The sequence below is a fragment of the Helianthus annuus genome, chromosome 12, assembly GCF_002127325.2.
Source record: "Helianthus annuus cultivar XRQ/B chromosome 12, HanXRQr2.0-SUNRISE, whole genome shotgun sequence".
Taxonomy (NCBI): domain Eukaryota; kingdom Viridiplantae; phylum Streptophyta; class Magnoliopsida; order Asterales; family Asteraceae; genus Helianthus; species Helianthus annuus.
The window spans coordinates 73186571-73200622 of NC_035444.2; the positions used below are offsets into that span (position 1 = coordinate 73186571).

Consider the following 14052-nt stretch of genomic DNA (forward strand, 5'->3'; position numbering starts at 1 on the left):
ATGTCTGTGTTAAAATTTATTCTGTGATATTGATACCTGATAAATGTTTACAATTCAGATGTCGAACGAAGTAAATCAGGAAAACCAGAATAATGAAAATAACGGAAACCAAATAGATAACAGTGCCATCCAACATATAGTAGCACAAGGAATTATAGATGCTATGCCCTATATTATCAAGACTGTTAAAGAAGCAGAAAATAATAAATCTGAAAATGGAAGTAAACGCCAACACACTGAACCAAGTCACAGTGTGAACGATAATAACGGACCAATAATCCAAGCTCCGATTCCTAAAAGAAGAAGAACCGTCTCTTACGGTTGTTCTTATAAAGAATTCTTGGCCTACAAACCAATAGAATTCTCAGGCAATGAAGGAGCCATTTCAGCCTTGCGCTGGATAGAAAAGACAGAAGCAGTCATAAAAATAAGTAAATGTGCAGATGAAGATAAGATTATGTTTGCTTCTAATCTTTTAAAAAATGCAGCCTTAGAATGGTGGAATACTATTCTCCAGTCTAGAGGAAGTGATAGAGTTTATAGAATGGAATGGACCAATTTTAAAGAAATAGTCGAAAGAAAATTCTGTCCTCCTCATGAAAAGGAACAAATCACCAATAAGTTCCTAAATCATAAAATGACTGGAATAGACTGCAAAGGTTACACTACCATATTCTTTGAATATGCTAGAATAGTGCCAACCTTAGCCTCACCTGAACCAGTATTAATCTCCCGGTATGTTTGGGGATTAATTAGTGAGATTAGACACGTAGTCAAGGTAGCTAGGCCACAAACCATAGAAGAAGCAGTAGAACAGCCAATACCCTGATTGATGAATTGGTACGCACACAAGAGGAAAACCAGAGAAAGAACCTAGCTCAAAGACTTACCCAGGAATTTCGCTACAGTAATTCCAACCGTGGGAAAAGTACAGGTTCTTCCTTTGCACCTTATTGCAGATATTGCAAAAGGAAGCACTCTGGAAGGTGCTCCATATATTGCAACTATTGCAAAATGTCTGGACACAAGGAAGAAGATTGTAGAAGGAAACCTAGTAATAGGATATGCTTTAATTGTGGAGAAACTGGGCACATCAGACCGAACTGTCCGAAATTAGCTCTAGCAACAACCAGCAAAGCTAAGACAACCGAAGGCTCCAAGAAGTATGCCAAAGCGTTTGTTCTGACAGCTGAGGAAGCTAAGATGATCCCGGATGTGATAGCCGGTACGTTCTTAGTTAATAATATATTGCCAAAGTATTATTTGACTTTGGGGCAAACCAAAGTTTTATCAATACTTCTTTCTACAAACTTCTCGACCAACCCTTAACAAAACTTCAACAAGATTGTCTGGTGGAAACAGCAAACGGAGAATCCATTAAGATTAGTGAAATCTTGTAGGCAGCAAGAATAGAAATTCCGAACCATCATTTCTTTGCTAACCTTTACCAAATGAATGTAGCTGGATTCGATGTTGTATTAGGAATGGATTGGTTGGTAGCCAATCATGCCAGTATTTTATGTGATCAAAAGTCAGTACAGGTAAGTACATCAAGTGGTGAAAAGATCACAATCAAAGGAGATAAGCCAACCAGGTTGACAAAATTCATGTCTGTGATGAAAGCTGCAAGTTATAAAAGGAAAGGAGGAATAGTATATATGATTTCCGTAATCATTAATACTAAAGGAAAAGAACTAAAAGATATTCTTGTAATATCTAAATTCTCAGATGTTTTTCCAGAAAAGTTACCTAGATTACCGCCTGATAGAGAGGTTGAATTTAGGATTCACCTAATACCAGGGACGGCACCGATTGCCAAAGCACCATATCGACTAGCACCAACGGAGATGAACGAACTGAAGAACCAATTAGACGAACTTCTTGACAAAGGTTTTATACAACCAAGTTCATCACCGTGGGGAGCCCCGGTGTTGTTTGTTAAAAAGAAGGACGGATCAATGCGTATGTGCATTGATTACCGAGAATAGAACAAGGTTATGATTAAGAATTGGTACCCACTACCGAGAATCGATGACCTGTTCGATCAACTTCAAGGAGCTCGATTCTTTTCTAAGATCGATTTACGCTCAGGATATCATCAACCGAAAGTACAGGAAGAGGACATTCCTAAAACTACTTTCAGAACAAGGTACGATCATTATGAATTTACCATCATGCCATTTGGTCTAACCAATGCCCCAGCCGCATTTATGGATATGATGAACATGATATGTAAACCATACCTTTTATAAATTCTTAATTGTCTTTATAGATGATATTCTAATTTATTCTAAGAGTAAAGAGGAACATGTAGAGCATCTGCATGCACTTCTGACATTATTGAGAAAAGAGAAGCTTTATGCTAAATTCTCAAAATGTGAATTCTGGTTACAAGAGGTGCAATTCCTTGGACATCTGGTTAATCATGAAGGAATTCATGTGGATCCCACAAAAATCGAGGCGATTACCAAATGGAAAGTCCCTGAATCGCCAACGGAAGTAAGAAGTTTTCTTGAACTGGCAGAATATTATAGATGATTTATCCATGATTTCTCTAGGATATCCATTCCATTAACCAAACTGACCTGCAAATCAGTTAAGTTTGAATGGGGACCAAAACAGGAAGAAGCCTTTAAGATTCTTAAGCAAAAGTTAACCAACGCACCCATACTTGCATTACCAGAAGGAACTGAGGACTTTATAGTCTATTGTGATGCGTCTAAGTTAGGATATGGATGTGTGTTGATGCAACGTCAAAAGGTTATAGCTTATGCCTCTAGACAACTTAAGAAACATGAAGAAAATTACACAACCCATGATCTAGAGTTAGGAGCCATAGTTTTTACCCTTAAGATTTGGAGACGCTATTTATATGGAAGTAAATTTGCTGTCTTCACAGATCATAAGAGTTTAAGGTATATTTTTGGGCAAAAGGAATTAAATATGAGACAGAGACGCTGGATGGAAATTCTTAGTGATTATGATTGTGATAACCAATATCATGCTGGAAGAGCTAACGTTGTAGCTGATGCTTTAAGTCGAAAGTATCATGAATAGCCAAAATGAGTACGCTCTCTTAAATTAAATCTGCATATAGATTTAAATGAGCAAATTAGAGAGGTACAGGAAACAACATTCAAGGATGATGCTGAAGGTTTAAAGGAATGATTAAGGAATTAGAACAAGGATCAGATGGAATTTGGAAGTTCCATAAGAAAAGGATGTAGATACCTAAACAAGGAAACCTACGCCACATAATTCTAGAAGAAGCCCATAAGTCTAAATATATGATACATCCCAGAAGTGATAAGATATATCATGATCTAAGAAAGAATTTCTGGTGGATAGGAATAAAAAAGGATATAACAAACTATGTTGCTAAATGTCTGACATGTTCACAAGTTAAAGCTAAACATCAGAAACCCTCAGGGTTATTACAACAACTAGAAATGCCAATATGTAAATGGGAATTGATAATAATGGACTTTGTTATCAAATTACCCAAGACTCGAAAAGGTAATGATACAATCTGGGTGATTGTTGACAGATTAACCAAATCTGCTCATTTCTTACCAATGAAGGAAACTTTCAGTATGGAACAGTTAGCCAAGTTATATGTAAATGAAATAGTTTCATTACATGGAATTCCTATATCTATTGTATCTGATAGAGATAGCCGTTTTACTTCTCATTTTTTGGACTAGTTTCCAAAAAGCAATGGGAACCAAGTTAAATCTAAGCATAACTTATCATCCACAAATGGACGGACAAAGCAAAAGGACAATTCAGACAATGGAAGATATGCTTAGAGCCTGTGTAATTGATTTCGGAAGAAAATTGGGACGACCATTTACCATTAATAGAATTTTCCTACAATAACAACTATCATACTAGCATTAATGCTGCACCATTTGAAGCACTTTATGGAGGAAAGTGCCGAACTCCAGTCTGTTGGGCAGAAATTGGAGAAAAGCAACTATCTAGACCAGAGATAGTGCAAGCAACAATGGACAAGATAATTCAAGTCTAGAAAAAACTAAAAGCAGCACGAGATCGTCAAAAGAGTTATGCAGATAACCGACGAAAACCCTTAGAATTTCAGGGTGGAGATAAGGTATTGATAAAAGTTTCTCCATGGAAAGGAATAGTCAGATTCGTTAAAAGAGGAAAGCTAAGCCACAGGTATGTTGGACCATTTGAGATTATTAGAAGAATAGGACTCGTAGCCTATCAGCTGCAACTGCCAGAAGAAATGGTAGGAATACATGATGTGTTTCATGGATGTAATCTTAAAAAGTGCTTAGCAGACGAATCATTAGTGATACTTCTTAAGTACATAGAGGTAAATGAGAAACTTAAGTTTATAGAAACACCCATTCAGATTGAAGATAGAAAGATCAAGAATCTCAAACACAAGAGACTAGTTCTGGTCAAAGTGAAATGGGATTCCAAGAGAGGACCAGAATACACTTGGGAGCTCGAATCAGAGATGCAAAACAAATACCCACACCTGTTCCAGTAGACCTCGAGGACGAGATCTAAAACAAGGTGGGGAGGATGTAACAAACCTCCTAGAACCTTTAACGTAACCCTAAACGTCTTAAAATATACCCCGTATGCGGAAAACGGTACCAGAATACCTTTATATTTATAAAAAAACAAATAAAAATGAAAGGGCTCCTCGCGGGCCGCGACCCAGATGGTCGTAGGTCTCGCAGGGCGCGAGCCCCTTTGTTTATTGGACAAGGCATTGCGCCACGTGTCCTAACATGTGTCGAGGCTAGTATGATGACCGAAAAAGGCTAGAGCCTAACCTACCTGTCTCGCGGGCCGCGTAAGAGACAGGGGTGTGCTTCGCGGGCCGCGAGCCGCCCTTCGTCAGGCCTATATAAACGGCCTCAGGCCTCATTCAGTCATCGCTCATTTCTTTTCTTTCTCTCAAAACCTCTGATAGTCTAAATACTCGGGATATAATACCCCTAAAAAGCGAAGCTCTGCCTCGTTGTAAGTATTATGAACCTATTTGTTACCCTACACGATCGATTTAGGGCTCTGTAACACATGTCAAGGCTCTGCCTGACTCAGTCGTTGGAGTTCTGTCTCGTGTTACACCCGATTGATCTAGGACTCCGTAATGCACGTCAAGGCTCTACCTGACTCAGTCATTGGAGTTCTGTCTCGAGTTGTACGGTTAATGTGATTTGGGTTATTTTACTAATACGTGTGCGTTGTTTAATTTTAATAGATAATAACCAGGAGATACACCAGGAAGCTTTAGTTTTACCTAAGTAAACAATGTGAGTACATCTTACTTTTTGTCACTTTTCTTTTACGAAAACCTCAAATGTTTTCAATTATACTTAATAGTGATTGAGTCTATGTATTCTACAATTACTGCCGGTATGTTGGGGTTTTGTATACATTATTTTAATTAGTTACTATTGGACAAAGAGTTAGCCAATGAGTAACATGACCCACAAGTCAGGTGTTGACAGTACTGAATGAGTAATTGTGTAGATATAAACATTGTAATCGCTCTCAATAGTGTAAAGTTATAAAAACTGTTTTGATTAAAGTAGGATGCACTCGCCAGTATTTCTTGCTGATAAAACCTTTTTAAAACGCGTTTCAGGTAACTTAATGTGAAGCTAATAGAAGCCAGCTGGAGAGCACTTAAAGATTGAAAAAATGGCTATAAAAGTTACCTAAATAAAAAGGAGTTTTGTTTTCAATAAAAATAGGGTTTATCCCTATAAACATATTGTAATGGAAACTTGGGTTTTACCCATTTATTTAGTATAAAAACTTTGGTGTTTAACTCTGAAAAAAATATTTCGTAACTACGGTCCTGATGTATTCCACTGCCAAATTAATAAAAACCGATACCACCCGCTCTGAGTGCCCGCGGCCGCCTGCTCCCGGGGCAGGGGTCGGGGGCTGCGACACTTGACACATGTCTACCAAGTCTGTCTTCGAATCAAAACATGCCCAGATCTAAAGAGTATAGCTAAAAGAAGATTGAAAATGACCAAAATAGGACAGGGATGAATAAGGATCGAGAATACCCGGATTAATATCAATCATAAAATTTTTTTTTCTTATCTGATGATTGCAGCTTGAATCTTCTGGATTGAAGATGAGTAGATCAGAAAGAAAACGAATTTCATATCTAGGGTTTTAGAAAAGATAGAATCGTCGCTGCAGAGATTCATCAGATCACACAAAACAATCAGTATCAATATTACATTGAAAGCTTTGAAAATGAAATCAACACAAACCTTAATCGATCTTGATTTGATGACGATTGGGTGTATACCTCCTACATCTGCTTCACCACCGTCTTTCGATCCTCCATTTTATAATCAGATATAGAAATCTAATCAATTGATTCAGAACCTTGTTGATGTCGATTCATCGGCAGAAAGCTTGGAGGAGAAGATCGCCCTATGGATTGAGAGAAATTAGGTATTGATTGTCGTTGTGAGAAAGAGTAGGTAAAGGGATCCGAATTAATTGGGTGGAGACTGGAGCGGGCAAGGAAAACGTGACTTAAAAAAAAAACAGACCCGGAATTTTCCCGCCAAAATGGAATTGAGGATGCTCTAAAATCATGACACATTAGCCCAAATGTATTCATTTATTATATATAATAGATAGTAGATAATAGATTGTGATTTAACTTAACATAACTATGTTAAAATGCTATTAAAAGGAGTAGGTGCACTTTAGTTGGATTAAGATTTATCAGTTATATAAAATAGTTAATACACATTTAAGGAAAAAGTTTTAAAAAATAACTTAACAAAATTTATAAATGTCACGTTAAAATTCATTTTTTTAAACATATTATGATGACTATATGTGTTAATAGATTTAACTCGTATAATATATGGTTTTACTCAACTCAAGCAATACACATGATTTTTAAAGACATGATATCTTTTGTATTACTAAGTAAATAATATTAGATGTAAAATACACGAGATTATAACATCATAATATAATATGTTTAAATACAAAAACAAAACAACATAACTCATTTCTATTGGTCTCTCCTTGTTGAGTTAGAAGCTATACAGTTTAAATTTTTTATGGTGTGAAAATATTGATATGACTTATATTCTCTCAGCTATTTCATTTAAATACGTATAAGGCTACACGGTATGAAGCCGTCCTCAGCCCGTCACGGTCCGGCGACGGCAGCAACACCAACCCGCCCCCCGCCGTCCCCGTCCTCAGCGTCGCTTCCTGGACGTTGGGGACGAACCAAAACTGTGGGCCCCTCCTAAATCTAACCGTTAGATAAAAAAAATTTAAATTTGCCTAGTTCGCCGGAATCTTGCCTGCTTCGTCGGAGAGGACAACGGCCTTTCAAACAGTGTTTTGAGGGCCGGCGGTTTGGCCAGAAATTCAGTGTATATCACGGTCGAGCCGGTCGTCCTTCTTTCTCACAAGCTTCCTTCCCTTCTTCTCTGTTCTTTTTTCTCGTCTCCGATTTTCCTCGTTGGTTGGTGGTTGTTTTTCAATATAGGGTAGGAGAAGAAAAGAAAGCTTTTGTGTGTATGTTTTCGATAAAGGAAAGGAAGGGACAGTACTAAGAAGTAATAAATTAAAACGTTTGGTTGTCTAGAAATATGTGAAATGCTTTGTTTATTTATTTTGTTAATTTTCTAATTTATTTTATATAATAAAACATTTCAGGTTCCAATAAAACACTTTCATTTAGTTGTTTACAAATAATAAAAAACCAATCAAATTATACAACAAGATAACAAATATGTAGAATTAATTTGAACTGTAATACGAGTAAGGAAAAGTTTACACCATCTAGCATATTCTATATTTTTAAATACCTATATATTATTTATGTAACGTCTTTTAATATTAATGATAATTTTTTTATTAGTTTATTTGTTAAATGCTAAAAAATAAGTAGAAGATTAAAAAAAACATAAAAGTGATGGGTAGGACTATGACTAGGACCATCCTCCCATGCCCCCTAGTTTTGGAGGATGATCCATCCTTGGGAGGACTATGACGTGGTGCCTACGTGGCGGATCATCCTCCAAGGATGGACCATCACCATACCCACTAGCCTAAGTTTTCTACAATATATAATAATAAGAACATTAATTTTGTAATACATGCCATTTAAGTTGATATGTGACTTTTTTTATATAGGTTTCATGGTGTGTATAAATACACATACACAACCCTAACCAAACCCACGATCAAACTCTTATCCATATGGCCACCACCGGACTACTTTTGATTTTCTGTTTCCTCCCTTTCATTGCACTCACCACCACTCAACTAAACCTCACTGCCATCATAACCATCACTTGCACGGCCGTATTAGGGTTTATTATCCACCGTACAACTCCCATATACCTCGTTGACTTTTCATGCTACCGCCCAGCTGACCACCTGAAAGTAACCCACCAAAAGTTTATGGACCATTCCAAACTACACGGTGCCTTCAATGAATCATCGTTAGAGTTTCAGAATATTATTTTGTTACGCTCCGGCCTTGGAGAGGAAACTTATCTCCCACCCGCGTTACATGCCATACCGGCTGTACCCTCTATTACAACCGCTAGAGAAGAAGCCGAGGAAGTAATATTCGGAGCTTTAGATAACCTGTTCCACTCGACCGCATTGAATCCCCAAGATATCGGAATCTTGGTGGTTAACTGCAGCATTTTTAACCCAATTCCATCTTTTTCCTCCATGATTATTAACAAATATAACCTCCCAGAAACCGTCAAGGCGTTTAATCTAAGTGGGATGGGTTGTGGCTCGGGAGTGATCAGTGTTCATCTCGCACAACAAATGCTGAAAGTTCACCCGAATACCTACGCGGTTGTCGTTAGTTCTGAAAACATAACAGGAAATTGGTATACTGGTGCTAAAAAGTCCATGTTGATCCCTAACTGTCTGTTTAGAACAGGTGGTGCTGCGGTTCTTTTATCAAACAAGCCCGGTGAGAAACACCGGGCTAAATATAAACTCATGCACCTCATCCGTACACACATCGGCCCGAACCAAGCCGCCTACAACTGTGCGTATCAACAAGAAGACGATGCCGGAAACATTGGAGTCACGCTTTCGAAAGAATTAATGGCCGTCGCAGTAGCCGCATTGAAAGTTAACATAATAACGTTAGGCCCGCTCGTGCTTCCCATCAGCGAGCGGGTTTTATATCTTGCTAGAAAACTCATCAACTCAGATAAAAACAAATTGTGTTTACCGGATTTTAAGAAGGCGTTTGATCATTTTTGCATACACTCCGGTGGGAGAGCGGTTATTGAGGAAATGGAGAAGAACTTGCGGCTGAAGAAGGAGGACGTTGAGCCGTCGCGGATGACGTTGCACCGGTTCGGGAACACGTCTTCTAGTTCGACTTGGTATGAGTTAGCTTACCTCGAGGCTAAAGGGAGGATGAAGAAAGGGGACCGGGTTTGGCAAATTGGGTTCGGGAGTGGGTTTAAGTTGAACAGTGCGGTTTGGGAGGCGGTTCGAAACGTGAATCCGTCGGATCATAATCCTTGGAATGACTGTGTTGATAAGTACCCTGTGGAAATAATATATTAGTTTGGTTTGTACTTTGTATTATGAAGTGTTACGTGCGCATAAGGTATTATTAGGTTAAAAGTCCGTTGTGTTTTTCTGTTTCTCTTTGGTTTGTATTGAAGTTCAAGGTATTGTTCTATAACATATAAATCCATGCTTTTAATAAATAAGGATTTTTTTACTTGTGCAATTCTACGGCAACAACATTCGAATATGAAGGGGTATGGTCTCAAATCTCGCATTAAGCTAGGGCACGAGTGACCATAACCCGATTCGTTGCCCCTACTGACAAGGATTCACCTGCGGTCGTGCGGACACGTGCGGACCCAGTGTACTGTCCCATTCGGAGAATGAGAAGATTAACCTTGTGTATGAAAATGAGTTTTCGTCACCACAAGGGATGCGGTAACCACCGCGGTTACTGCACGTAGCAATGCGGCCCAAAACCGTATCCAGTTGTCGCACAAGTGGCACTGCCACTTTAACTTTAGTGTCAAAGCCAACAAGTGGTATATTCAGGCACTGACCAGCTGCCCAGCCCACATGCATGAAAGGCTGGCAGACAGACTGACAGCCACAGCAGGACATGGCATCACCTCAGGAAGCGTCCAACACTTCCGTGATATGCGCTTCTAACACACCTGCAAAAGGCTACGCGTTGTCAGTCTAGCCACTCAATTACCCTCCTTCGATCTTCGGCTATAAATACCCATCCCGGACCAGGTTTGAGGTAATGCTAATCTGCTCTCTCTCACATACTACTCAAACACACACTTTGCTCTCAATCAAATACTGATTCTCACACCGGAGAGTGGTAACAAGGAACACCCCCCACCCCATGAGCATTTAGAGGACGATGTGTTTTCTTGTGCAAGAGACAGGTTAGAGGACGACCCGGTCATCGATCTCGTAAAGAAGAGATTAACCCTACTTGACGAGATTAGTGAATTAACCCTTCTGGTTAACCACTGTTTCATCAGAATCGGTTCCCCACTGATTATACATGAGCATTTAGAGCAAGCAACTGCGTTCTAAAAAACATAACACGTTTTGCATATTTGCAATGAGAGGAGTGATCAACTCCTGACGTAAAAATAATATTTTATTATTTGTTTGTAAGACTGTAGTGGGCGAGTTAATATTTTTAGCATGTGACGATTTTTATTTGTGGTGTAGCCGTCAAACCACATCATGTAAATGCTAGATCAAGTCATTAGTGGCCGGCTTTGGTGATACCATGTTTCACACGGCTTAAATGGTCATCTGAAGCGTTAGACTAGACGGTATGAGGGCCGACTAAGGCCCAGCGAGCCCCGACGCCGGTCCCCCACACCCCCCCCCATCCCAAAACGACAAAAGCAGCAGCCCAGCGACGATTGTGACGGGCCAAAATTCAAAAATATATCCGTTGCCCAACGGATAGATTTAATAAAAAAAAGTAATTACTTTTCCACTTTAAATATATACCACTTTCATCCATTTTTTTATACAATTTTCATCCATTTCTTCCATTATTCTCCCATTCTCTCATCCATTTTTATAAAAAACACTCCCATTTTTTATACAATCATGAATCCCTTCAACCCGAATAACCCCAACCCTAACAATCCCAACTCGAACAATCCCAACCCAAACCAACCTAACTTTTTTTCGAGTCCCGCTTACACTCCGACTATGGATCCTTCGTGGGGGTCTCCACAATTTACGTTTTCGGGTTTCTAACAATCTCCTAACGCCTTCTCCCAAATGTCCCAACTTCAACAAATGCAACAATACCAAGCACTCCAACAATTCATGCAACGCGGCTCGGTTCAACTTGATCAATTCCAATTGCAACCGTCAACTTCCCAACCGCAACCCTCGGTTCAACTTGACGATGATGATGAAGTTGTCCCCGAATCGCCACCTAAAGAACTCAAGCGCAAAAAAAAGGGGAAGGCGGTTGAAACCGAACCTGACACCGCAAAAAAAAAAAAAAAAACGGTTCGACAACACATGCGAGAACGTGGACAAAAGTAGAGGAGGAGGCGCTAGCAATTGCGTATGTTAAGTCCTCAAATTGCCGGATTGTCGGTATGAACCAAAGTTATTTTTTTTTAATTTAAACTTAAAAATATTTATTTTATAGTTTTAGTAATGCAATTTTTTTTTTTAATTTTAGGGAACAATCAAATGGATTCTAGTTTTTGGAAGGCATGTACGGATAGATTTAACGAGCTTATGCGGCAAGGCCCGGCCCGTGATCTCGATTCCGTATCGGGCAAGTGGTGGAAAATGAACAAGTCGTGAATGATTTTATCGGGATTTATAACCCACTTTACATCAATCGTCCTAGTGGGAGTAGCGACGAGGACGTTCTTAACCTTGCGATGGCTAGATGGGAAACAAAAACTCCGCCTTTCCCGCACCTCCGAGCATGGAACATTTTAAAGAAAGAACCTAAATGGGCGCCGGTTCCCGCACCTCGTAGGTTTTTTTTTATTTTTAGAAAATGTAATTTTTTTTTAATTTTCGGAAATGTTTTTTTTAGGAAATGTAATTTTTTTATATTATGAAATGAATTTATTTATGTTTTTAATGTTGTATTTATTAAGTTAATAAAAAAACATAGAAAATTATAAAAGATTAAGATGGGGTAGCCCCATCCTCCACCCCCCTCAAAAGTGAAGGAGGCCCATCCCCCATGAGCTGGTGATGTGGCGCCTACGTGGCGGCCCATCCTCATGGGGAGGGACCTCACCGTACCTTCTAGTCTTACCTTGTAGGATCGTTATACGACCTAACGAGTCGATCAGAATAGTGCTCAGACAGAATCAGAGGCGGAATTCATTGATTCTGTCTTTGTTTAGCTTGATTTCACTAATTTGTCTCTGTTTATTGCACTTGATAACAATTTACAAGCTCTGGAGACGATTTGGCAGGGCTTCGCCGTTACACAACCTAACTCCTACATAGTTCCGCTCATGTGTGCCTATTTATAGGCCTGATGGGTTCGCTTATACGGACATGACCATATGAGCGAACCTATCATAATGACATATGAGCGAACCTATATGGATGACACATAAGCGGACCTACTATCTTGACATATAAGCGGACCTATCTAACTCATGTGTTTCTTGATTTTCGTTCACTGATACAATTAGCCCTAACCTAAGACTCGAACTAAGATGTAGTCGACAGACAACTGCACCAACAGACTCCCCCTTGAATGTTGACGGAATCTTCAGTGAGAGTCTTCAAACATGACAACTCTTCACTCTTAATCGGTCTTCTTTAGGAACTCTTCCTGAAATTATGTATCCGGATCTTTCTCTGGTTCTAACTTTCATCAGACTCCCCCTATCATCAAGCTGGGATCGCCGTCTGGAATTCGTTATCACCATTGAAATCAACTCCTGGCTTTATCAGTTTAAACTTCTTCTCAGGTTCTGATGTATCTCCTGGCTTTCCGTAGCAACAGGATCAGAAACCTGCATAACTCAAACACTCTATCACAAACAAACAAAATTGTGATTCAACTTAATGAATCAACTAAACATTCGAGAATTTTTCACATTTAAAAATTTATTAACTTTTAAACTTTCCAAAATCTGATTAAACATTTCAAACCAATTTAACCAAACCTCTGTTCATCATGTTTAGCCTTTGAGATTTAGAATATCAGCTCTCCAACATTAGTTGTCGAAAATCTTTTTGGATTTTCAAAATATGAAACATAAATGCAATAACAAAAATTAAATGCAGAAATGAAATATGTACAAACATATTTTTGTGAGTTCGTGCAAGAGGATCATATCAACTGCTGACTAAACACTAGCACCGTTAAGCTGTTAATTCATTTTAAGCTTTTAAACAATTCGCATAGATTGCCGATATATTGATCCACTTAAATTCTCACAAAATGTTCAACCAGTCCGAGATACAGAATTAGTGTTTTAGAACTTAAACCTCTACATGTGTCCCACCTCAGTATATACTCCCGTATCCAGACCCCAGTATTCAGTCTTACAGGTGAGTATACCACAACTGATATCTGTTAAGGGGTAAGTGCGAGGGTCGTGAGAGCTCAGGTCGATACTTCCGTATACGCAAAGAGATGACGGCTTCGACTTTAAAGTGTGTCCCCTTTAGAGGATCTTTTATTTACAACAGCAGCGGCTATCAATTTTATTGTTTCATCAGCATGCTGAGGGCGAGCGTATATTTCAAAGCTTTTTGCAGAAAGTATTATCCGGGGACTAGGTCAGTACTTCCATACAGCAGAAGTCCTGGGATAATACCCCAGATATCACTGAGCATAAAGACCTAGTATCTCAGAATACGGGACCCTTCAAACAGGATTTCAGGGGTTACCTATATATCCTGGAGGTGTTCCCCACGTAGACGCAAGTGAAATTTATGTTTATATCCCAAACTGATCTACTAATTCTGTGAAAACCTACCGGCACATCTTTAGCGAGACTGCTTAATTGCATT

At 39.0% G+C, this 14052-nt stretch overlaps 1 protein-coding gene across 1 annotated transcript; it reads left to right on the plus strand.

Moving 5' to 3' along the window:
- Positions 1-8228: 8228 nt before the first annotated feature.
- LOC110895330 (3-ketoacyl-CoA synthase 9) lies at positions 8229-9756 on the plus strand. The gene has a single exon (XM_022142623.2). It carries the CDS (start codon positions 8248-8250, stop codon positions 9592-9594), a length of 1347 nt encoding a protein of 448 aa, XP_021998315.1. The 5' UTR covers positions 8229-8247; the 3' UTR covers positions 9595-9756.
- Positions 9757-14052: the final 4296 nt, after the last annotated feature.